Genomic DNA, 22,988 nt, shown 5'->3' on the forward strand with positions numbered 1-22,988 from the left:
GCACAGTGCCTGTGTTAATAAATGTTTATTGACTGACTAAAGCAGTAACATAATAAATTTAATGGTTTCTATACAGTTCAGAAAAATGTGAATTGAGATAATGTAAATAAGAGGTTTGTTATATATTTATATGTAGAAAGGCAGTGTGGAATAGTAGAAATAGCACTGGCCTGGGGGGTGAGGTGGAGTCAGGAAGGATGGCAGGTGCTCAGGAAAGAAATTGCACTGAGCCAGATCTCAGAGGGTGATGGATCTGCTGAGCTTGGGAGTTCTGAGCCTCAGTAGGCCTACAAGCCAATCTGATATCCTCGCTAAGTCTGGCACCAAGATGCGGAGCTCCCAAGAGCAGGGGATCAGTAGACTGCCTAAGGAGGGCCCAGCGTGGAAATGGAGCAGGTCAAATATCTCATGCCGACCAGCAATTTAATCAGGCCCATGAGTGGCTGCCACATTTCTATCCTGCGTGAGACTGGCACACTGAGTCTTGAAAAATTAAATTAGAAATGAATCAAACTGTGAAGATGCAAAGAAAAACAGTTCCAATGAGGAGGGAAAACATGTAATTTGTCTGAAGGGGCCAATGTGGATGCCTAGGGAACTCCTCAACCAATTTACATTTAAAAAAGAAAGGTACAGAAGATGGAGGCTAGGATAGGTAACAGAAGATGAATATAAGAACGGCTCATGGTCCTCTGAAAATAATGTGGGAAGTGCTAAAACTCAAAATGAGCTCAGGCTAATGAGGGAAGTTAAGGACAACAAAAAAGGCTTTTCAGCTATATCAGAAGAAACTGATGAGGGAAGGGACAGGACCTTTCCTTGGGGTGGGTGGGACAATCATATTGGACAGAAGAGGCGGTAGAGCTGCTCAATTATTGTTTTGCTTCTGTTTTCTCTCCCAAGGAGAATGACCTTTATGTTGGAATGACAGAACAGAAATATCTAACACCATCTGGATACTTTAGATAAATAAGAAGGTTTCTTTTTGACTTGCCCTTGATGAACCACAATCAGTGATACCTGAAAGATCATGGAAGATGGGAAAGGCACCACAAGACTGGAGAAGGGTCAGTGTCCTAATTTTCAGAAAAGCAAAGAGAACAGAGCCTGCCTCACTATAGGCCAGTGTACTTGACTTCTATTCCTGGGAAAATCCTAGAGCATATCATTAAAGAGATGGTTGGCAAACATCTAGAAAAGAAAATAGTGATTACAGTGAGCCAACCTGGCTTCATCAAGCACAGGTTATGTCTCTTGCTAATGTCATTTCTTTTTTTCAACAGGTTTATTAGACTAGAAGATGAGGAGAATGTTGTGACCCAGTTTACCCAGATTTTAATGAAGCTTTTGATCAAGTATATCATACTCTTTCTATGGAGAAGATAGATATGGATTAAACATTAATGTAATCAGAGGGATTCATCACTGGACTCAAAAGAGGTGTTGTTAGTGATTCAGTGTCCATGGTCACCCAGTTGGTATTTATTGAAGGCAAAATCTGAACCCAGATCTTTTAGACTCCAATTTGACTCTCAATCCACTATGCCATGTACCTCCATGCCTCTCTCTCTCTCTCTCTTTTTTTTGGCCTGGCAATGGGATTAAGTGACTTGCCCAAGGTCACACAGCTGGTGTTATGTGTCTAAGGCTGGATTTGAACTCAGGTCCTCCTGAATCCAGGGCCAGTGCTCTGTCCACTGCACCACCTGGCTGCCCCATTTATTAGTACCTCTCTTTATTAATAACAATAACTCACTTGAGTTTTATTTGCCTCGTGGGATCTTCTTGATATTGTGACCTCATCACTGCAGGCAAACAGGAACTGGGTCTTGTTACAAGACTGTAAATGCTGCTGCTCCCTAAGGACTTTCCATCTGCCCTGCACCCAGTCACTGCTCTAGGTGTTGTTTCCCCTCATTAGAATATAAGCTTCTTGGGGGCAGCTAGGTGGTGCAGTGGATAGAGCACCAGCCCAGGAGTCAGGAGGACCTGAGTTCAAATCCAGCCTCAGACGCATAACAATTTCTAGCTGTGTGACCCTGGGCAAGTCACTTAACCCCATTGCCTAACCAAAAAAAAAAAAAAAGAAAAGAAGAATATAAGCTTCTTAAAATAAAGGACTATCTTGTTTTTCTGTTTGTATACCCAGAACTTAGCGTAGTTCCATAATAAACCCATAGCAAGTGCTTCGTAAAAAAGCTTTCCCTTTTTGTTCCACACAGAAGGTGTTCCAAAATTCTTTGTGATAGTTTAAACTTTAATAGTTTGGCACTGCACTAAGACTTTTGGGACACCCTATATAAGGACCCTTGACAATACACTATGGTAGAGAGCACATGAGACCTGGGTTCAAACTCTGGCTCTGACCATTGGTTGCAGAATGAAGGTTTGTGGAAGGCCAGGGCCAAGTTGGGAGTGTGCACCATCTAGTCTCCAGCCATCTGGGGCTTCCCTCCGGCCATTGGACCTTCCCGTCAGACTTACATCTTAGCTTTTCCTTCCTGCAGTGCTCCAGCTGTTCCTCATCCATGTTGGTCTCAATTGGTCTGAAGTAAGACATTATGGTCAGGAAATCCTCAAAGTTAATCTCGTCAGCCAAGCCAGTGGGTGCTTTTCGGAGGTTCCTCCAGAAGAAAATAGAGAGAGAGGAAGAAACAAATGAGGACCACCTCTGTTCAAGGGAAAATATTTATAAGCTACCTTTCCTAATAAATTTTCTTCACTTAATCTTTAACTAATTAATTAAATGTATTTAATTCTTAATTAATTTGATTAATTTAATTTACTAATTAAATTAATTAATCTTTCTCACTGCACTCTAATGACGTTTGGATTTTACTGATAGGGCCACGGAGGCACAGGATAGTCACATCATTTACCCAGGGCCACACAGCTATTTTGTGGTAATGCCAGGCCAGGGACTCAGAGCTCTTGATTTTTTCCCTTATTCTCTGTTAGATTACGATGTAGAGACACGGGCTTTGAAAGAAACCCTTGGAGTGACATCTTCTAACCTGTTGTTGCTGTTCAGTCATTTCAGTCCTGTCTGACTCTTCGTGACCCCATTTGGGGTTTTCTTGGCAGAGATACTAGAGTGGTTTGCCATTTCCTTCCCCAGCTCATTTGACAGATGAGGAAACTGAGGCAATCAGAGTTAAGTGACTTGCCCAGGGCCACACAGCTAGTAAAAGTCTGAGGACAGATTTGAATTCCTGAATTCATTGACTCCAGACCCAGTAAACCTTGATAAAAAGCCACTCACCCACTTGTCTGAGACAAGAAGCAATTCATGTGAGGTGGGCATTAAGACTCTTGGTTCTATTTATTTCACTCCTTGAGAGAGAGAACCTCAACACTGAGTAGACTTAATCGCGGGAAGGGAAGGTAGTTGCTCCTAGCTGGCAAGGGGTAATGTTTCAATATCACTCCCTTGGTGGTCCACCATCTTTAATCCTTGTAGGATTGGCCTGTTCAGCTTTCTAACTTATAAAAATAGATGGCATTTATCTGGAACATCAAAGTTCATAAGGTACTCATTTGATCACCCCAACAGTCCTTCAAGGTAGGTACTAGACATAGTATTATCCCCACTTTACATCTGAGCAGACTGAGGCCCAGAGAAGTTTCTGAAGTCAAAACTGATGCAAAGTTAAATGACTTGTCCCAGGTCACCCAGCTAATAAGAGTTGAATTGTTCTTGGGCAGGTCACTTTTTGGGGCCTCAGTTTCCTTACCTGTAAAATAAGGGAGTGGTGTTTGATGACCTCTGAAGTGCCTCCCAGCCCTAAATCTCTGCATTCCAAGGGGACTTTCCCTAAGAAGAGCTAAGACCCAGAGCTGGGAACAAGAAGGTGAATCTGACGCAGAGTAAATTCTCAGGAAGGAGAGAGAAAGAAATGTCTCCTCTGCATGTTGCAGGAAGCACCTTCCCTTCTGCACTTCTTTGAAATATTGTCCCATGTCTTAAATCATCTGCATTATAAAGCTTCTCCCACTCCTGACATGTTATTTAAAATAGTTTCACTGTTCTTATGGCTGAGATGTAGACTAAATATACACTGTGTAAAAATAGCCCCCTGTATTTACCCAGTATATGCATTGGCTCCCAGACACTCCTGAAGTGGCTTAAGGTGCAGTGCTGAGGTTGGACACCAGACAGAAATGGAAGGTGGGTCCAAAGCTAGAGAAGGCACTGAAGGAAGCCATGGAATCTCTTTCTTAAAGGGTATGTAGAAAGTTAAGGTAGATTGTAATCCTGTCTGTGTGGCTTTTTCCTGAAGGTGGAAGGGATGAGGAATTTAGGGAAAGAAAGCACAGTGAATAGAGCACTGGGTTTGGAGTCAGGAAGACCTGAGTTCAAATCTTAACTTAGACACTTAAGCTGTGTGACCCTGGGCAAGTTACTTAACCCTATTTGCCTCAGTTTCCTCATCTCTAAAATGAGCTGCAGAAGGAAATGACAAATCATTCTAGTATCTTTGCCAAGAAAACCCCAAATGGAGTCAGAAAGAGTCAGACATGACTGAAAAACAGCTGAACAGCAAATGGTGAAATAATTTGCTGAAGGTCATGAAGTGATGATCAGTTTTGAGCTTTGGTCCCTGACTCTGAGTTCCTATATTTTCTCCCATACTGTGCTGCCCCTCAAACACCCTAAATGGACATCAATGCCAAACAGTTCAGGACTCCCTCCCTTTCTCCCTCCCGTGCAGAAATTAAACTCTGGAAGGAGACACACAGGAGAGAAAGACCTGCTCTCCCATCCAGCAACTGACAATCAGCCATTTGGAACTGTCTCCTAATGCCCACCTTCCTAGAAACCTTGCCCACAGTTTGAAAAATGGGCCTTCCAAGGTTTTGTCAACACTAATAAAAGTTATGTAGCTTGGCCAATGAGTGGCACTCTCTGTGTGCTGGTCAAAGATAAGAAATGCAACTCGAATTCTCTTGGCATGGACAGTTCTGCCCAGGGACCAGGGGGTCAGAAGCTCCTTAGAATGTTGCTTTACATTTCCTTTGGGCAGAGCACCCACAGGTAAGGGTGTGATGTGAGAGAGAAGAAAGAGATAGGAGAGAGAGAGAGAGAGAGAGAGAGAGAGAGAGAGAGAGAGAGAGAGAGAGAGAGAGAGAGAGAGAGAGAGAGAGAGAGAGCTCCATGTTGCCCAATTGGAAGTAGGACAAACAGCAGCAGAATGCTGCTTTAACAGTTTCCACACTTGGGGTTCTTTCTTATCCCCCCTGGATAAGTCTTCTCTCCCTCTTTGGGTGCTGCCATACTTTAAATATTTACATAATACTATCTGAATCCCACTGGGCCGGCTCTTGGTCAAACCCAGGGTGTTGTCTTTCCATAATCTTCCTTCCTTGTGTGTCTCTGATTGCCTCTGGAGTTGGCTGCTAGCTTCTAAACCCACTGTCCCTACGTGCATCAGACTGTCTCCCAAACCCTAGTTTGGGTGTCCGTCTAAGAAAGGCATGGACTTCAAGATTACTAGCATTAAAACCTGGCCTCAGGCATTTACTAGCTTGTGACCCTGGGCAAGTCACTTAATCTCTGCCTGCCTCAGTTTCCTCAACTATAAAATGGACATAATAATAGTATGGAGTACAATCTACTCCTCCTCCTCCTACTAGTACATAATATAATGGAGATAATAATAGGGTTGTTGCGATTGTCAACGGCAATCACAACTTCATGAAATGTGAAAAAACAGCATTAAATGAGATATTTGTAAATATCTTGACACATAGGACTTGACACATAGTAGGTGCTTAATAAATGCTTGTTTCCTTCTTTCCTAAATCTTAGGCAGTTGCTGGAGGCACCTCAAGGTGAAGTGGCTCATCCAGCTTCCAAGGCTAGGAAGGGAACTCACCCCACTTTTCTTGGCCCCAAGCCTAGCACTCTCCCCACCACGCCACGCTTTCTTTATACTAGAATCTAATTACATCCCCTAGTATACCAGTATAGCTTCTTTCTTCCCATCCTGTGATTTTTTTCAAATCTTAAAGTGCTATGTAAATGTGCATTATTATTACCAGTGGTTGTTAAGTCATCTCAGTCATAGATATGTCTCTACATGACCCCATTTGGAGTTGTCTTGGCAAAAATACTGGAGAGATTTACCATTTCCTTCTCCAGCTCATTTTACAGATGAGGAAATTGAGGCAAACAGGGTGAAGTGACTTGCCCAGGGTCACCTAGCTAGTAAGCGTCTGAAGCCGGATTGGAACTCATAACTCCAGGTCCAGCGTTCTGTGCACTATGGCACCACCTACCTGCCCATTATCAATGACATTCCAAGGAATTAATCTAACAATGACACACAAGAGAAGGTACCATCAGAGCTAAGAAAGTAATGTAGAGAGGCTTTATCAATGGAACACCCAAGAACTACCAGAAAAAACTCCAAGGATTCTTTCTCGTTCCTTGGATTCGGTGGCATGTAAGACCTTAATATTTAAATGCTTATTTACTGATCAATATCTTGGGTGTTCTCCCATCTCTCTGACCTCTCCCTCAAACTCAATCATAGCTGACATTTCAATATTAAGGTTTACAAAATGCCAATTCAGCTTAACAAATACTTATTATGTGTTAGATGGCACACTGGATAACGTGCCAAACCTGAAGTTCTCTGAGTTCAAATCTACCTCCATACTCAATCCTCCATGAGTCAGCCGGGGCTGAAAAGCAACTGAAATTAAGTGCTTATGATATATAAGGTGCTGTGATGAGTGTAGAGCATACCAAGGCAGAAAGAAAAAGGGTCCTGCTTTTAAGGAACTAGCATTTTATTAGGGGCACAAGATGGTGCCCAGTTGAGAGCATTTGAGAGAGAATCAGCAGAGAGAGACAGAATGAATAACCTGGCGCTCATAATAACCCTATGAGGCAGGTTGTAAAAGCGGCATATTATCCAAGCAGCCGCAGCTGGTCTCCTGGTTTCTGGCACTAATTAAGTATTTGAGCCTCTTGCTCTCCCATTCCTCCCAAACCCTTGATTTGTTATTTTCCATTTGCTCCTCTCCCCTCATGTGAAAACACCTCCTGGCTCTCATTTCCATTCAACAAACCTTGATTACGCACCTACTGGGGAAAGGTAGGTGGCAGCCAGACTGTGGAGGGCTTTCAACACTGGAGTGAGTGTTTGTGATGTGGAAATAAACAAACTGAACTAAGAAGCAACATGGAGGTTGAATCTACCTCATGCTAGAGGGGACAGCTGGCCACTGAAAGGTTCTGATCTCCCCCACCTCCACCTTCTAAATCCGGTATTGTCTGCTATATGAAATCAACCCCCAGATTTTCACAATGTGTACCTTCTAAGTCCTTACTGTTCCCCAGGTCTCCCATCCCCCTTACTCTTGGCATGTCCATGAGGTTCAACACCAAATGCTATGCCCAGGACTCCATGGTCCCAGTCCCTCTCCCAATATAGTAATGAAGCCCTGGAAGAGGTACCATATGATTATGGATCTGGAGTTGGATGGCACCTTCAAGGTCATCTGTTCTACCTCCCTCATTTTACAGAGGAGGAAACTGAGGCCCACTGAGGTGAAGGTACTGGCCCAAGGTCACTCATGCAACGACATCATGCCTTGAGCATAGCAGGCACCCAATAGTCAGATGCCTAGATTTTAACCTCTCTCAGTCTCAGTCTCCTCATCTATAAAATGGGGATAATAGCGCCCCCTTCAGAAGGCAGAATCATAGCTCTACCTCTGGAAGGGACCTTGGAGCCCATGTAGTCCAAACCCTCTCGTTTTGTGAGGTTCAAATGAGAAAACATGTGAAGTGATGAAGATGATGGTGATGATGGTGGTGATGGTGGTGATGATGATTATGATGGTGATGTCCAACCTCATTTTACAGATGAGGAAACTGAGGTCCAAAGAAGTGGCTTGCCCATGTTTACGAAGCTAATCAGTGTCAGATCCAGGTTTCTTGATTTCTGGTCTGGGGCTCTTTAAATAGCCCAGCTTAAGATCAGCTACCATTTTCTCATGTTAACAAGAGACTGCAAGGGGAGCCTGGAAAAATTCATTAATTCTCTCTAGACTTCTCTCAGTTGAAGCCAGAGCAGCTAACAAGGCACCAACTGGACCATTCATCTGCCTTGCCCTTTCCTAGTAAAGTATGAAGTGTCTAAAAGGAACAGGGGCGGGGAAAATGAGGGGGTGGGAAAGGCAGAGCCCAGAATGAGCCACAGCCAGAGCCTGGGATGAGGTCTGTCCTGCAAAGCCCCAGGCAAACTCCAGAAACAGAGACCCAGATGAGGACCCCTCAGTCTTTTGATTGGCCCCAAAGACCAAAAATGGGAGTCACAGTTTGTATGCATACATCTTTGTGACTTGGCTAACTTGGATTTGATGGCAGAAGAAGTTTCCTAACAAAGCGAGTCATCCCACAGTGGAGTGGGCAGCCTCAGTGGGTTCTTTCTCACTGGGGGTCTTCAAGCAAAGACTGGGCTATCTACTTGTGGGGAGATGCTGTAGTTGCAAATTCCTTTCCAGATATGAGTTGGACAAGAGCACCAGCACTGAAGCCAGAGGACCAGGGTTCAAATCCCACATCAGATGCTTACTATCTGTGCTTTGAAAGGTAGTACGGCTTGGTGGGTAGGGAGTCAAGAAAATCTTGCCTTATGAGCTATGTAAGTGACCTGGGTCTCATTATCCTGGGCTCAGTGGCTTCGAAGGTCCTTGTATTTATTATTCTAATTATCCTGTGACTAAGTGGATTCTAAGGGCCCTCCCAGCCCTAAATCTATAGTTCTATAAACTATAATTCAAACCCAGCTCTTCTGCCTTGGACGAATCACTTAATTTGTGTGACCCTGGGCAGGTCACTTCCCTTTCCTTAGCTTCAGTTTCCTCATCTAGAAAATAGGAATAATAACAATGTCTTCCTCACAGGGTTATTGTGAGCATCAAATGAGACGTACAATGCTTTGCAGCCTTTAAGTGCTGTGTAAAACCCAGTTACTTCTATGATTGCTTGGGTCTCAGTTCCCTCATCTGTTAAACAGGGATAATAATAGTGCTTACCCTCTAGGTTGTTGTGAGGATCAAACAGGACAATCTATGTAAAAGTTCCCTGTTTATCTTAACCTGTAGAAACATGTGAGCTATTATCAAAGTGCGGAGAGGACTCTCTATCTCTGTCTGTCTCTGTCTGTCTTTCTGTCTCTGTCTTTCTTACTCTTTGCCTCAATGTCTCTGTCTCCATCTCTCTGCATCTTTGTCTGTCTCTCTCCCTGTCTCCCCCTTTCCCATTTCTCTCTCTCTCTCTCTCTCTCTCTCTCTCTCTCTCTCTCTCTCTCTCTCTCTCTCTCTCTCTCTCTCTCTCTCCTCTTCCTCCTCCTTCTCCTCCTTTCCCTCTCCTTCTCCCCCTTGTCTCTGTCTTTCTCTCTGCATCAATGTCTCTCTCTCTGTCTCTATCTCTCTCTGTCTCTGTCAGTCTCTCCCCTCTCTCCCTTTCCCTTTCCCCTTTCTCTCTGTATTGCTGTCTCTCTTTCTCTCTCCCCCTCTCTCCTTTTCCCTTTCCCATTTCTCTCTCTCTTTGAACCTCCTCCTCCTCCTCCTCCTTCTTCTTCTCTCTCTCTCTCTCTCTTCCTCTCAATGTCTCTCTGTCTGTCTTTCTCTCCCCCTTTCTCTGTCCACTTTCTCTCTGTCTCTACCTGCCTCTGTCTTTGTCTCTCCCCCTTACCCCCACAGGGGTTCTTAGTCTGGAGTCTGTAACTGATTTTGCAGTAATTGGTTTCCTTTGTAACCCTGCAACATTAAATATTTTATTTTATGCAGTTGAGAACATTTTTCTGAGAAAAGGTGCCTGACTGCCAGAGGGGCTCATGACCCACTTAAGGAGAAAACCCCCCCTGGGCTTAGGCGTGACCTAAAAGTGGTTAACACTGCCAGGACCTCCTCCCCATCCAACAGGTTATTCTGCACTAGTCTTATCACTATTAAACATGCCCCTCCCAGGTCTTTGGGGCTATGGGAACACAGTCCTTTCTCCTTCCTAGTTTTTTCTCTATTTTAAAGAAATCTCCCCCAAGTTCATGGAGGCTTTGAAATTTATGCATGGATTGGGGGGTTCCAGGTCCCCCAACCTACTCCAACTCATGCCTGAAAAAGAACCTCTCCTACAATTTACCTGACACAACCTCTCTGAGACTCAGTTTCCTCACCTGTGAAAGGAAGGTAATACTTGTAGTACCTACTTTAGGGCTCAGATGAGATTGTTATTGTTGTTCAGTCACGTCCAACTCTTCGTGACTCCATATGAGGGTTTTCTTCTTAAAGATCCTGGAGTGGTTTGCCATTTCCTTCTACAGCTCATTTGACAGATGAGGAAACTGAGGCAAACAGGGTGAAGTGACTTGCCCAGGGTTACACAGCTGTTAAGTATCTCAGGCTGGATTTGAACTCAAGTCTTCCTGACTTCAGGCAGGGGCACTCTCTCCACTGTGCCACCTAGCTGCCCAAATAAGATGACAGCTAGCATTCAAACAGTGTCCCAAAAGTCTTAGCTTAAAAGCTATTAAAGCTTAAAACTACATTAAGAGTTTGAGGACATGCTGTGTAGGGTATTAAAATTTGCAGAACCTTGACATTCATTAGCTCATTTTGTCCTCACAATAACCCTGGGAGGTAGGTGCTATTATTATCCCAATTTTACAGATGAAGAAACTGAGGCTGAGAGTGGCTAACTTGCTCAGGTCACACAACTAGTTGGTTGCCGGTTAATCCTGAGGCAGGATTTGAACTCAACTCTTCCTGACTCCTAGCCCTCCATGTTCCCTCCTGTGTTATCTTGCTGCCTCAGAAGGAACAAGCCAAGTAATCTGAAAACTTGTAAGTGCTATGTAATTATCATCTATGACCATGATATTGGGCAAATCTCAATAGAATAACATTGGATCTCCAAGGTACCTGCTGAGATAACCTCAGAAATGAAATGGGAATAATAATACCTCTTAGGCTATCCCTCTGTTGACTTGGGGAAGGTGAATTTAGTGGGGCTGGGAAATGCTTTGAAAAGGAAAAGGAAAAGGAAAAGGAAAAGGTCATCTAATTGCAAGGTAGTGATGACAGTGAGAATTCAAATCCATTAGCCTTATAAAACAGCCAGGAGCTAGCTCTCACCTGTTGTCAAAGAAGGCACGGATGATTTTGGATCTGATAGGGTTGAGCTCCAGATCAGGGATGTTGTTAAAGTTTTCTTTGCTGGTTTGGAAAGAAAACACCAAGAAGAGAAATGTATCAGATCACATCTTCTGTTCTGTCTGGTTGTTGTTGTTTTTAACCATTAATATGGGTCCCAGGACAGCAGTTTAAAGCCAAATGGAAGCACTCGGTCAACTAGCATTTATTAAGTGCCTACTGTGTACCAGGCAGAGTCCTTGAATCTGAGAGCTGGAAGGAACCTCGGAGACCATACAACACAACTTGACCTTGAACAAGAATCTCCTCTACAGCATGAATAAATGAATGGGTAAGTGAATGAATAAATGAATAAATAAGCATTTATTGGGTATTTGTGTTGTTCAGCCATCTTCAGTCATGTCTGACTCTCCGTGACCCCATTTGGTGTTTTCTTGGCAGAGATACTTGCCATTTCCTTCTCCAGCTCATTTTATAGATGAGGCAACTGAGGGCAATAGGGTTAAGTGACATGCCCAGGGTCACACAGCTAGTAAGTGTCTGAGGCTGGATTTGAACTCAGATCTTCCTAACTACAGGCCTGGTGCTTTATTATCCACCTCACTATCATGCTAAACACTGAGGATACAAATATGAAATCAGACAGTCCCTACCCTCAAGGAGCTTTCATTCTGAAGGGGGAGACAGATGGCTAGGGAAGAGCACTTTGGTCCACAAGGGAGCCAAAAGAGAGAAAACTGATCAAAAAATGGCAGGGTTGAGTTGATCATGGTTCACGCTTCCAGAACTGGAGAAAGCCTTTGATTGAACAACTCTGGTGAGAAGTCAGGTTAAGACAATAGGCATTTATTAAGTGTCCACTATGTGCCAGGCACTACCCTAAGCACTGAGGATGCAAAGAAAAGAAAAATTAGTCTCGACCCTCAGCTAGCTTATAGTCTAATGGAGGAGGGTCCATAATCTACTCTTGGGTAATGATGACTGTTAGGGTAATTTCCTTTCATACAGTCAAATTTTGTCTCTCTACCTTGTCCCCTATCCCCTAATTGCTCCTGATTCTGCCCCCGGGGGCCAAGCATTATAAGTCTAGTCCCTCCTGACAGGACAGACCTTCAAATTGCTGAGAACAGTTGTCACATCTCATTCAGTCCTCTGTTTTCCAGATTAAGTTTCCCTAGTTCCTCCAAACCCTCCTTAGATGATATGAACTAGAGACCATTCCCCAATGCTGGTTGCTCCCCAGCTCATCAATGCTCTTCCTAAAATGAGTTTCCTGGTGTTCTAGAGGATGTGGTCCAGGCAAGGTGGAAGAGAGATAGTAGCTCAGTGCACCCAAATTCAATTCAGCTCAACACACTCTTGAGACATTCAAACACTGGACTTTCTTGCCCGGGTACCCGTAGGAGCACAGGCACCTGGAAGGGCCCTTAGAGGCTGCTTAGTCCAGTCTCTACCTTGAACAAGAATTAATTCCCTTTACAACCAACCCCAACCGTGCTCATTCAGCCTTTGCTTACAGATCTCTACTCACAGTAATGATTACCCTGCCCTGCATTTCTAGCAGGTTTCAAGGTTTTCTGGGCACTTTCTTCACAAGAAACCTATGAGGTAGGGAAAGCGTAGGTCTCATTGTCTCCTTGTGTTCTAGAAGATAGATCCCTAGACTTGGAATCAGGAGGCCCTGAGTTCAAATCCAGCCTCAAGCACTTACCAGCTGTGTGACCCTGAGCAAATCACTTAACCTCTATCTATCCCAGTTTCCACATCTGTAAAATGGGGATAATAAAAGCACCTATTTCCCAGGGTTGTTGTGAGGATCAAATGAGATATTTGTAAAGCCCTGTATGTAGTACCCAGCACATAGTAGGCACTTAAATAAATACTTCCTTCCTTCCTTCTTTAAAAGGCTTGCTGTACTTTGGTGGGGGGCAGCTATGTGGCCCAGTGGATAGATTGCCAGTCCTGTAGTCAGGAAGACTCACCTTCCTGAGTTCAAATCCACCCTCAGACATGTACTAGCTGTGTGACCCTGGGCAAGTCACTTCACCCTGTTTGCCTCAGTTTCCTCATCTGTCAAATAAGCTGGAGAAGGAAATGGCAAACCGCTCCAGTATCTCTGCCAAGAAAACCCCAAATGGGGTCACGAAGAGTCAGACTCGACTGTAATGACTGAATAACGACAACAAATACGTTGTGGAGCTGGCCATAACCGAAAAGTAAATAGGCTTTGTGCAGTGGGTAGATGACTTTTTCCCTGGAGAGCTACAGTGGGGGATGGGGTAGGGCAAGGAGTGTGATTTCATCAGTGTAGAGAACTCCAGGTGAGGAGAATCCCTCTACCAATGCAGAGCAGCATCTACTCTGCACCTTATAGTCTTCAGAGTTCCCATGGGCACTAGAAGGTTAAGTGACTTGTCCAGGGTCACACAGCTAGTATGAGTTAGAGGCAGAATTTGAACACAGGTCTTTTAAACTCAGAGGCCAGGTCTCTGTCACAGAAGAAGTGCTATAGATTAAAAAGAAGAAATTTTGTGGATACTTCACAAGAATGGTTTAGATTGATCCGTGGTAATTGATTAGGGAAAACAGGAGTGATTTGGAACCCTGAAATACTGAAAGATTCGAAGCCATGTGTCTTTGGTTCAAAGCCCACTTTTGCTTCTTACTTCCTGTGTGACCTTGGACAAATTATAACCCTCTCAGAGCCTCAGTTTCCTCATCTGAGGGATGGGGTGGACTTGGTGACTTCTAAGGTCTTCTTCAGCTCTGAACTGGTGATTGATAGCTAACCTCGGGAGGCGCTTATCAAAGAGGACCTTGCCAGAGACTCTACTGAGGCCTCCTGACATAGTGGAGAGAGTACTGGACTTGAAGTCACAAAGATGTGGGTTCAAATCCTGCCTTCTACGCTTACTAGTTCACTTCCCTGCTTTGTTTCCTCCTTTTTAAAATGGGGGGTTGGACTCAAAGCACTCTTAGGTCCTCCTTCTACCTATAAATCTATGATTCTCTGTCTTCAGGATGGACCACAGACCCAGGGCTGACCTAGAGAGGCTGTACCATGCTCCCAGACTGAATGAAGGGAAGTAGAACCCAAGAGATCCCACATCTTGGCTCTGGAAGTTTTATGGGGAAAATGAACCCTGGGAACATATCTGTCTGTAGGGAGCTGTGATTGAAAGCCCAGCTGCTTTGTCTGGTGGCCATCCACGTGAGCTGGGTTCTTCTTGTTCTGTGACAAAAAAATGCCTGAGTTATTGACTTTCAAAGCCTCCCCCGCCAACTCCAACAGATGCTATTTTGCATACACTTGGCACATATTTCTTAGAATACCAAAATGCACTGAGCTTCTCAGCCTCTCTTCCTTTCTTCCAAGTCCCTTTCCCCTCCATCTCAGCTCCTCCTTGCTTCTATCCAGTGCTTGCAACTCCAGGGTAGGTTAACACGGTCTAGTAGGTCTGGGTTCTTATGGATTCCACAGTTCCATGGTGGTACAGGTGATAATCCCTTCTGTGTGCCTCAAACTCATGTCCTTCCATCAATTCCCCCCTGGAGGAGACCATGCTGAGAACTTTCTTTGTTTTTTCCTCACATTTGCAGGAATCAGTGGAACATATGGGATATTTATCAGTTTTCCCTCACTTTCATCATGTACTGCCTCTTAAACCCCAGGTGGTAAGTATCTGATGGGAGAATTTGAACCCTGGTCATCTGCCTTCAGTGCTAGTGCTCTTGTCCAACCAATGCCTGAAAAGGAATTTGCTGCTACATCATTCCCCACCAAAGTAGCCACCCAGTCTTTGCTTGAAGGCCTCCGATGAGAGGGAACCCGCTCCTTCCCACTGCCCACTCTATTCTGGAACAGCTCTCATTGTTAGGAAACTTTCTGAGGTCAAGTTCAATGTCCTCGCTGCACCTTCTGCACCTTGTTCCCAGTTCTGGGCTCCGGGGCCAATCACTTTCATCACGTGACTAGCCCGTCTTATTCTAGAGGAACAGAAATTGAGAGCTAGAAGGAACTTCAAAGGTCATCTAGTCTAACCCCTCATTTTACAGATGAGGAAACTGAGGCCCAGAGAGGTTAAATGACTTGCCCAAGCTCGCACAATTAAGTGGCAGAGGCAGGTTTTGAACTAAGATCCTTTGACTACAAATCCAGCACTCTTTCTACTTCTCTGCTTCTTTGAGATGACTTAACTTGGGACATCATTGGCCTCTGTCCAGGCCTCCCTACAGATGTGTTCTCTGCTTCCTGGGGAGGAAGGGCAGGGGTTGTTGAGGAGAGAGTAACAGGCAGAAACCTGAACTGTTTGTCTGGTCTTACCAGTCTGTGACTTTATATGGCCTCAGGGTAAATGGCATTCACCACTCTTGAGATCAGATCAACAGAGAATGCCTATTCTTCCTCCTTATTTCTGAACCCAAGGGGCTTCCCACTGATCCTGGTATCCCAGGGGATCAAAGTTTAGAATGGGAGGAGGGGAGAAAGGGATGCTTTAAATACTTCACACTGTCCTCTGGGCCCACCCTTGTTATAGAGGATGAGAAGAAGAGGTGGAGAACGGCCAAAACCCAAAGGTCCCATTGTCCAGGAATGATCAGATCCCCCTGAGATAAACAAGAGCACAGACTTCCCCACTCCTTCCCTTAAAGTTACAGTCTCCCTTCTTAAGGGCACTGGGATGGTTGTCCTTCCCACCACCCCAAGCCAAGAGCAGGGAACCAAAGGGAAACCACTTCCCTATTTGTACAAGTGGATTCCTGGGCCCTATCTTCTAGTGGGGGCACAGCTGCCAAGCTATTTGTCTCTGCCTTGCCTTGTCAAGGCCCGGCACAAATCTTGCCTCCTCTATGAAGACTTCCTGGGCTACTCACTCTAGCCCCAATAAGAATCTTTCTCCTTTCTGGAATCTCTGTAGGACTTTCCAGCCTTAGGCTAGGAGAGCCCTGGCTTTGGAGTCACCTCTGCTATAGCTGTGTGAGCAGGTACTTGTTCCTTAGCCTCTCTGTGCCTCAGTTCCCCCATCTGTAAAATGAGTATAAGAATACGTTTAATGCCTATCTGACATGGTTGTTGTGAGGAAAGTGCTTTATGAAGCTTGAAGTATTATAATATTGGGAATTAGTACTAGTATAGAATGTTAAAGCAGGGAGGGGCCTTAGAACAGGGAATGTCAGAGCTGGGAGGGGCCTTAGAACAGGGAATGTCAGGGCTGGGAGGGGCTTCAGAATAGGGAATGTCAGAGCTGGGAGGGGCCTTGAAGGTCAGCCAGTCCTATGCCCTCTTTTTCTAGATGAAGATAAGGAGAAGGGAAGGCACTTGACCAAGGTCACACAGCTTCGTGGCAGCAGAGCTGGGATGGCACTGAGAAACTAGGCCTCCTGACCCACTACCTGAGGCTGCCCATTCTGCACAATCCTTACTTCTCCTTAATTCTCCTTGTCTGGTCATTTGACACGCAGAGGAAACCAAATAGTTACCCACTAAGGATGAAGGCGGCTAGCCCAGGGACCTGCCGACAGCTCTGTTGGCATCCCTTGTGAGACCACTGCTGGAAGGACAGAGTTGTCCTATGGTCTTGCCCATCAGACTGTGAGCTCCCTGAGGGCAGGGACTGTCTCTTGACTTTCTATGTACAGTGCCTGGCACATAGTAGGCACTTAATAAATGCTTACTGAATGACTCATTGACATGGGCCCTCTATGGGAAAGCCACAGAAAACATGCACAAGAATTATACTGGATGTCCATGGTCAGTCAGTGCCCACAGCAAGGAAACCATGGAACCAAAAGTAATTTTGCAACTTGTAGACAGCACAAATTGTTTAATGCTTAAAGAACTTCTGTTTCTTGTGTCAATACTCTTTCGAACTAGATTGTAAGCTCCTTGAGGGCAGTTGCCAAGTAATTTACTTTGTATCCCCCTTCTCTCCTTCCCCTCCAACACACTTCCATTCCACGCCTTCATCTACTATTTTATAGAGGGCTGGGCTTGTTTTCTTGTGGGGAAAGAGCCTGATTATAGGAGGATATTTGGTTTATATGCCAGGCCCAGCACATGTACAAAGACTCAATTGAAATGTCCCTATAATCAAGGAACTTCTCTCAATTCGTTCTCTTGGCATCGAGGTGATAGAGTGCTGGACCTGGTGTCAGTGAGACCTGAGTTTGAATTAGGACTCAGACACTTAATAGCTGAGTTACCCCAAGCAAGTCACTTTATCTGTCTGCCTCTGTTTCCTCATCTGTAAAGTGAAGATAGTAATAGCCCCTAGGGTTGTTGTGAGGATCAAATGAGATAATATTTTTTAAGTCCTTAGCAAACAAACCTTAAATCGTTATAGCATTGCTAGCTCTTATTCTCATCCCTGGGAATTTATGTTGTAAAAATTCTGTATATTTATGTGCTGGTCCTTTCCCTGCGTAGAGACAATTCCTCGAGGCAGATATTGCCTCACTTTGGTCTCTGTAACCCCATGACCTGTCACAGGGCATCAAAGGTCAGTCAACATGGATTTATTAAGCATTTACTATGTGCCAGGAACTGGGCTAAGCGTTAAAGATAGAAAGATGCCACCCTATAAGTGCTTAATAAATGCTTGCTGATGGGGATGGGTGGGGTACGATGAGGGACAGGGAAGACCTATGGGTATAGAAATAAAGTTCATGCCTCCTGATAATACTTTCTGTTCTGGAGGCATCCCACGAAGGAAGAGAAGGAGGGAGGGAGGGAGGGGGTTAAGTCCCAGAAGGATTCTGCCTCCTCTTTCTTCAGTTGCCTGTAGGTCTGTCCTGTCATCCCTGGGGTGACAGCTCAGCGGATGATTGTTCTCTACAGCCTTGAAGAACATGGAGAGTGACAGATTATGCAAAGCAGGGTGCTAGGGGCTCCCTAGCTAGTCACCAGGCGCTCTTCCTGCCGGGTTGTTTATATAATGAGCCAGGCACCCAGGTCCTGCAGGGCTGGGCCCCCTGGGAGACCAGACAGCAGAAGGAAGGTCAAATTCTTGGTGTCAGAACTTGCTGATGGGGAGGAGAAAGGGGCAGGGAAACAGGAGCCCTCAGCTTCCTTTCCTTTGTCTTCTGGCAGAAGGAGGCTCAGGAGCTAGGATTCCCTTAGGCTGGGCTGAGCCACTGAAAGTGGGGGTGAGGTGGGGATATATTAGGATATTAATAGAACTCCAAGGAAACAAAGGCAAAATCTGTGCCACCATTCTAGAGTTAGGCAAGAGATTCAAGTCTTTCCTGGAATCCTGTCATCTCAGAGGGGGTAGGCGTCTGAAGGCATGGAATCTAACCAGTAACTGAACCAGAACACTACTGATGTAATCCTCCAAAAGTCCCAAAGTCTCCAGGGAGAGAGAACTACCTCTGCCCCCCAAGGTCACCCATTCCATTTATTGTCAGGAAGTTTCCCCTGATATCACTCCAAAACTGTCCTCACAGACGCTTCTTTCCATTGCATCTGGGGTCTGCCCTCTGGGTCTTTCATTCCCCTTTGTATCTGTTACTCTCTCTGATTTCAATTCCAGGGAAAAGATGCCCCTCTCAGGTTAAGGTCACCTTGTCTAATCTCACCAGCACACTGCTAACTCTAGTCTCAGTTGACACCACCTCCTTCAGCCTCCTCTCCCCTCTGATTGGAGGGCTGGAGAGCTGAGTGCCAAACTCCTCTGAACGCCTTCCTTTATAGCGGGCAGAAACTGGACTCTTAGCTCACTCCACTATGCCTCTGCTGTCCTGCCTGATTTTGACTCCATGGAAGAAGATGCCCCCATCACGGGTATCCCTGGTGTCCTGTTCCCTGCCCCCCATTTCATGCCTCCTTTTGTGTGTTGTCTTCCCCCTTCCCCCATTAGATTGTGAACTCCTTCAGGGTAGGGACTGTCTTTTTATCAAAACCTGTCCCCTCAGGCTGGAGATCCAAGCTCCCTTTGGTGCACTGTCTATATCACAAACTGGTCCACTCAGCCCTGCCTCTGGGGATATGTCACCCCCTTCTCCCTTCCATCTCTTAGAATCCTTGCTCCCTTCAAGGCTCAGTTCCTGGCTTATTTCCTACATGGAGCCTTTCTTGAACCCAGGAATCGCTAACACTCCCTTCCTCCTTGATTGATTCTATAGAATCCTATCTGTATCAGTCAACTAGCATTTATTAAATACCTACTATGTACCAGGCGCTGGAGTACAAAGAAAAGTAAAAGTCAGTCCCTGCCCTCAAGGAGCTCACAGTCTAATAGGAGAGACAACATGCAAACAACTATATACAAACAAGATACAGACAGGAGAAGTTTGGGGCAGAGAAAGGAGAATCCCTTTCTCAGAGAGAACTCACTAAGATTAAGGAGAACTAGGAAAGGTTTCTTGTTGAATTTTAAGTGAGACTTGAAGGAAACCAGGGGAGCCAAGGAGGCAGAAATAAAAACGGGAGAGAATTTCAGGCACCCGGGGACAGCCAGTACAAATGCCTGGAGTCCGGAGATGAAGTGTTGTTTGTGACAAATAGCTAGGAGACCAGCATCACTGGATCTCAAAGTATGTGGAGGGTAGTAAAGGGTAAGAAAATGGGAAAGGTCACTCTTTGTGACCCCATTTGGGGTTTTCTTGGCAGAGAAACTGGAGCAGTTTGCCATTTCCTTCTCCAACCCATTTTACAGATGAGGAAACTGAGGCAAACAGGGTGAAGTGACTTGCCCAGAGTCACACAGCTAGTAAGTGCCTGAGGCCAGATTTGAAGATGAGTCTTCCTGATTCCAAGCCCAGGGGCTTTAAAAAACAGAGGATTTTTGTATATGATCCTGGAGGTCATAGAGCCAATCAATGTATACCAATCAATGATATAGGCTGTGCTCCCCCTCACTTCCTACCACCCAGCAAAATGTCAATTTCTGGAGGCCTGGGACCGTTTTTATTTTTGTCTTTGTATTCCAATGCCTTGCACATGGTGGATGCCTAAGAAATACTGTCGGGTTCAATTTGAATTCTTCAGTGACAGGAGCTCACTCTCTCTCAAGGTCACATTTCTTTATTGAAAAAGCTGTAACACCTGGGATATTTCCCCCTCCTATAGAGGTGAAATCTGTCTTTCTGTAACTTCCAACCAGCTTCCTGGTCCTTTCTTCTCCAGGTGAAAAAGCCCCTTGTCTTGTTTCTAAGGCTATTTCTTGGAAAGCAATCACTTCATTTTCCCAGAGCACTAACTCAGTATCCTGGCAGAGCCTGGGTCTTACAGACCCACTGAGGCAGTGTGGGACACAGAAGCAAATGCTGAATCTGGAGTCAGAAGGTCTGGCTTCGAATCCTGCCCCTGCCCCTGCGCTGACTACCCAAGTGGCCTTGGGGGTTGGGATGACCCCTGGGTTTCAGATCTATGATTCCCTCTGGTTTTCAATTTCCTTACCTGTAAAACAAGTGGGTTGGAAATGGATGGCCCCTAAAGCCCCCTCCAGCTCCAAAATCTCTCATCCTAGCTCCTTCCTTTGGTCCAAAGACAGCAGGAGAGTGACCTCCTCCCTCCTTCTCCCTACACTATATTCTTATAATACCTATAGGCTCCTTCCCTCCCCTTTTAAGTTGGCTCTTAAGTTGCCTTGGGGTCCTTAAATTGACCTGGGCTTCTTAACCTAGAGTTGTAAACTTCTTTTTGAAAAAAAATATTTTGATAACTCTTTCAATATAATTGGCTTCCTCTGTAATCCTATGTACTTTCTTTTGTGCATGATTCTTAGAAGGCATCCATTTGGCTTCGACAGATGGCAGGAAACAAAAATGGTAAAGACCTCATGCTCTACTATTGGGTCCCGAAGGTCCTCATTCAGGAAGAGAGGGAGGCCTTCCCTGTCCCCATGTCGCAACCTAACCAGGTACTTCTTAATGGATCTGTGGAAGGGACTATCTAAGCATCCTACCGGATGGTCAGCTGGTTCCCACTCAGCTGCTTGAACCTTCGATGAAGCTGTTCGATTTGATCTGAAGAGACTGAAGGGGGGAAAAGAGGGAGAGGTCATTAGTAATGAAGGGAGTTCTCTCCTTGAACTATTCAGGGGCAAGCAGGAAAAATCCATCCCCCATCTCCAACACCCCTCACCCAAGACCCTTACCCACTACCCCAAGAGCTCCCCAAGGCACCATTCAATCAGCATTTACTAAACACCACAGTGCCAGGCACTGGGGATACAAAAAAATAAACCCTCCCAAACCAACCCCCCCCCCAAACAACAGAACAGGAGATGCCCTCCAGGAGCTCACGGTCTATTGCCCCAACAAAGCTTTCAGGCTGGGGAAGGAAAGAGGGAGAGGTTCAACTTGAGACTGGAAATTCAGCCCAGGCTCTGGATGGCTCCTGTCCCAACCCATTCTTGGTTTAGCTACACTACACAGGAACACGAACACACTACATATGTATGTGTATATGTATGGAGAGAGGGAGGAGTGGAAAATAAGGCTCAGGGAGGTGGTGACTTGTCTAAGGTCACTAGCATCATAACTCTAGACCTGGAAGGGACTTCAAAAGCCATCACGTCTCCCTGCCCACACACACACACACACACACACACACACACACACACACACACACACACACACATACACACATACATACACACACACACACACACACACTTCATTTTATAGTAAGTCCGTTAACTCACTGCCTTTTTCCAATTTTCCAAGACTTTAAATCAGACATTTGCTCCCTCCCCAAAAAAAGCTTATCTTTCTATAGGCCTTAGGGTTTGCAAAGTGTGGGATTGTATTTATTCACTTTATATTTAGGTTATATACACTTAGGCAGGCTGTCCCAAAAGTCTTAGTGCAGTTTGAAGCTTTTAACCCTTCCCTCCCCCCTTCTCCAGTTGCAAGGGTTTCTGGCTCTCCTTTGCCTCCATCGCTCCTATTTTTCTAAACTCTGTCTCACTTCCATTCCTTCCCACTCCCTACCCTCAAGAAATAGAATGTAAGCTTCTTGAGGGCAGGGACTATTTTGTTTTCTTTTTCTCGACATTCCCTAAACGCAGAACGGAACAGAATTTCCTAGCACTTAAACGAGGCATTGGAGGGACCAGCTGGTTGCCTCAGCTCCTGCTTCTGGTACCCTCTGGGTCCTCAGGCCAATGCTGCCACCCTGTCCACCAAGTCCCAAGACCATTTTTTTCCGCAAATAAGTCACAAGACAGCTCCCTCCTCCCATTTTCCTCCCCCTCCCCCTTCCTTATCCATAGGGTGTTGTGTGTGGAGAGGGTGGAAAACCCAGCTAAACCCGCCCCCCTTTCCCGAAAAAGATAGAAGTTCCTGCCTTTTACATCAGGAGGCGTCTCTACTGAGCACGTACCCAGGCTTAGACTGGAGAAATGGAAGGGTATTCTCAGAGCTCCGGGTTTGAATACGTAACCTGGTCTTGCACTACATAACGTCGGCTCAGCTGTGTGGCCGTCCCGTGCCTCAGTTTCCCTAGCAGTAAAGTGAAGATTTTAAAAAAACAAAACAAAACCCAAACACTGGCTTCGGAAAAAATAATGAATATACATGCACGTGAATTAATTTGAAACACACCTTAAAACTGTGATGCTAACTGAAGTGTGCGGCCTTTCTAAAGCCAGGACCGGGGGGACTCCCAGGTCATTTCCTAATGTAATAAGTAATAAGCGCCATTCTCTCTACTGATTAAGAGAGGAAGAAATGACTGTAGTGCTTAACAAGCCCAGAGTTTGGAGAATGCCCGGGGCCATGCCCAGGGGCACAGCTGGCCTGGCTCACAGCCCCTAGGGCGGCATATTCTGGAGGTACCATTAGCTCTCCCTTCCCGGGCGGACGGCAGCCGC

The 22,988-nt window shown here is 45.4% G+C and overlaps 1 protein-coding gene across 3 annotated transcripts in view; it reads right to left on the reverse strand.

Moving 5' to 3' along the window:
• Positions 1-22,988, reverse strand: part of TESC (tescalcin) — a 61,226-nt gene that overhangs the window by 9,614 nt on the left and 28,624 nt on the right. For 2 of the 3 annotated variants that reach the window (XM_021008003.2, XM_021008002.2), the window contains exons 2-4: positions 21,078-21,147; positions 11,152-11,232; positions 2,485-2,624 (exon numbers count right to left, since the gene is read on the reverse strand). In XM_021008003.2, the coding sequence (XP_020863662.1) occupies positions 2,485-2,624; positions 11,152-11,232; positions 21,078-21,147 (291 nt within the window). The remainder of the gene's footprint in view (positions 1-2,484; positions 2,625-11,151; positions 11,233-21,077; positions 21,148-22,988) is intronic. The other variant, XM_021008005.2, reaches the window with a different exon arrangement.

This window comes from Phascolarctos cinereus, unplaced genomic scaffold (assembly GCF_003287225.1).
Source record: "Phascolarctos cinereus isolate Bilbo 61053 unplaced genomic scaffold, phaCin_HiC Scaffold_4;HRSCAF=312, whole genome shotgun sequence".
Lineage (NCBI taxonomy): Eukaryota > Metazoa > Chordata > Mammalia > Diprotodontia > Phascolarctidae > Phascolarctos > Phascolarctos cinereus.